Here is a 1,502-nt window from a genome sequence, read left to right on the forward strand (position 1 = left end):
TATATATATATATATATATATATATATATATATATATATGAAGATTCCCTTTACGTAATGATTCAAAAATTTTGTTTGGTTCCCCCCACTTCAACAGAAATACTTTTCAGAGTAGGACTGCCACATAAATAATATTTTTGCTCAATTCTGATATATTACAGGCCCTGATCTTTTTTTATTACTTTTTTTACATTAGCATTGAACAGAAATGTAAATGATCATGATTTAATTTGTATTCAAATGCCCTGTACCAAACAATGGATTTTTGATTATGCAATACTTAAAATTACATTTTTCTCAATATTACATTTTAACCAAATATTGCGCTGGATAATGCACTAATAGACATCATTATACCGATAATATTTCCATTCATTGTGCAGACCCACTTCAGTTGTAGCTGAATTATAAAATGTCAAGAGTTTACCATACATGTTCACACTTTCATTTAGATATATAACAATAGTGAAACAGTGGTCTGCTGGGCATGCACACTTCAGAACACCAAAAGCATGTTTTTTGCACTGCAAACAAAACCAAACAGAAGGCACAACTTATCATGACACTGAGCAGTTTGTTCTTAGGGGGGAATGGGAGGGCGGGGCATTTGTAAGTTGATTGGCTATCAATGACATCAAAATAAGTAAAGAGGAACTTGTGTACATACTGCTTTGCCTGCACCCACTGAGCACAGGATGGAGGAGTCAGGGGAGAAGGCGCTGCAGTACACCCAGTTCTGATGCCCCCGCAGAACCTTCACCATGTTACCTAGGAAACACAAACAACGTTACCTCAGGCAGGAGCAGGACACTGAGTCCTTGACTGTCACAAATAAAAAGATTTTTTTTAGGGCTGTCAAGTTAACGCAAAAAAAAAAAACCGCCACTAATTATTTTAACGCGATTAACGCATGTGTATGTTTTGTCCTCGGCCGCCACGTAGTTTCAGAGCGCATTGAGTTTAAAATACCATCTACAAGCTGATGCTGACAGCCCCGCTCCTGCCGCCCGCTTGTGGCAGACCACACTTCCACGCTCACCGGCATGCACCGAGAGGGTGTCTGTATGTGTGGCGCGAAAGAGAGACCTTACGTGTATTGTTGTTGTTAGCATCTGGTGCTAGCTAGCTGCGCTAACGGATATATGGAGCTGTTTAAATGAAAACAGAGGAGCGACACTTCGCCACAACTGCGCCGAGCACTACACGCAGGTAGCCAGACATTGTGGGAAAAGTCAGCACACTCAGCACGGATAGTGCGCGCAACATGATTGCAGCGTCCAGATAGAACGAACACACACACACACACACACACACACACACACACACACACACACACACACACACACACACACACACACACACACACACACACACACACACGAGAGAGGTTCCAGATTGAATTGAGGCGAGTATTTGTAATGTTCAGAGGTTGTTGTGTTTAATATTCATGAGAATATTTGTCATTGTTTAAATGATAATAAACAAACATTTGCATAAAGCAT

At 40.5% G+C, this 1,502-nt stretch overlaps 1 protein-coding gene across 3 annotated transcripts in view; it reads right to left on the bottom strand.

Annotated features, from left to right (window-relative positions):
- Nucleotides 1-1,502, bottom strand: part of slc4a8 (solute carrier family 4 member 8) — a 50,140-nt gene that overhangs the window by 42,523 nt on the left and 6,115 nt on the right. For all 3 annotated transcript variants that reach the window (XM_010782150.1, XM_010782157.1, XM_010782141.1), the window contains exon 5: nucleotides 668-768. In XM_010782150.1, the coding sequence (XP_010780452.1) occupies nucleotides 668-768 (101 nt within the window). The remainder of the gene's footprint in view (nucleotides 1-667; nucleotides 769-1,502) is intronic.

The sequence above is a fragment of the Notothenia coriiceps genome, unplaced genomic scaffold (genome assembly GCF_000735185.1).
Source record: "Notothenia coriiceps isolate Sejong01 unplaced genomic scaffold, NC01 NC01_scaffold00000496, whole genome shotgun sequence".
In the NCBI taxonomy this organism is placed as follows: Eukaryota; Metazoa; Chordata; class Actinopteri; order Perciformes; family Nototheniidae; genus Notothenia; species Notothenia coriiceps.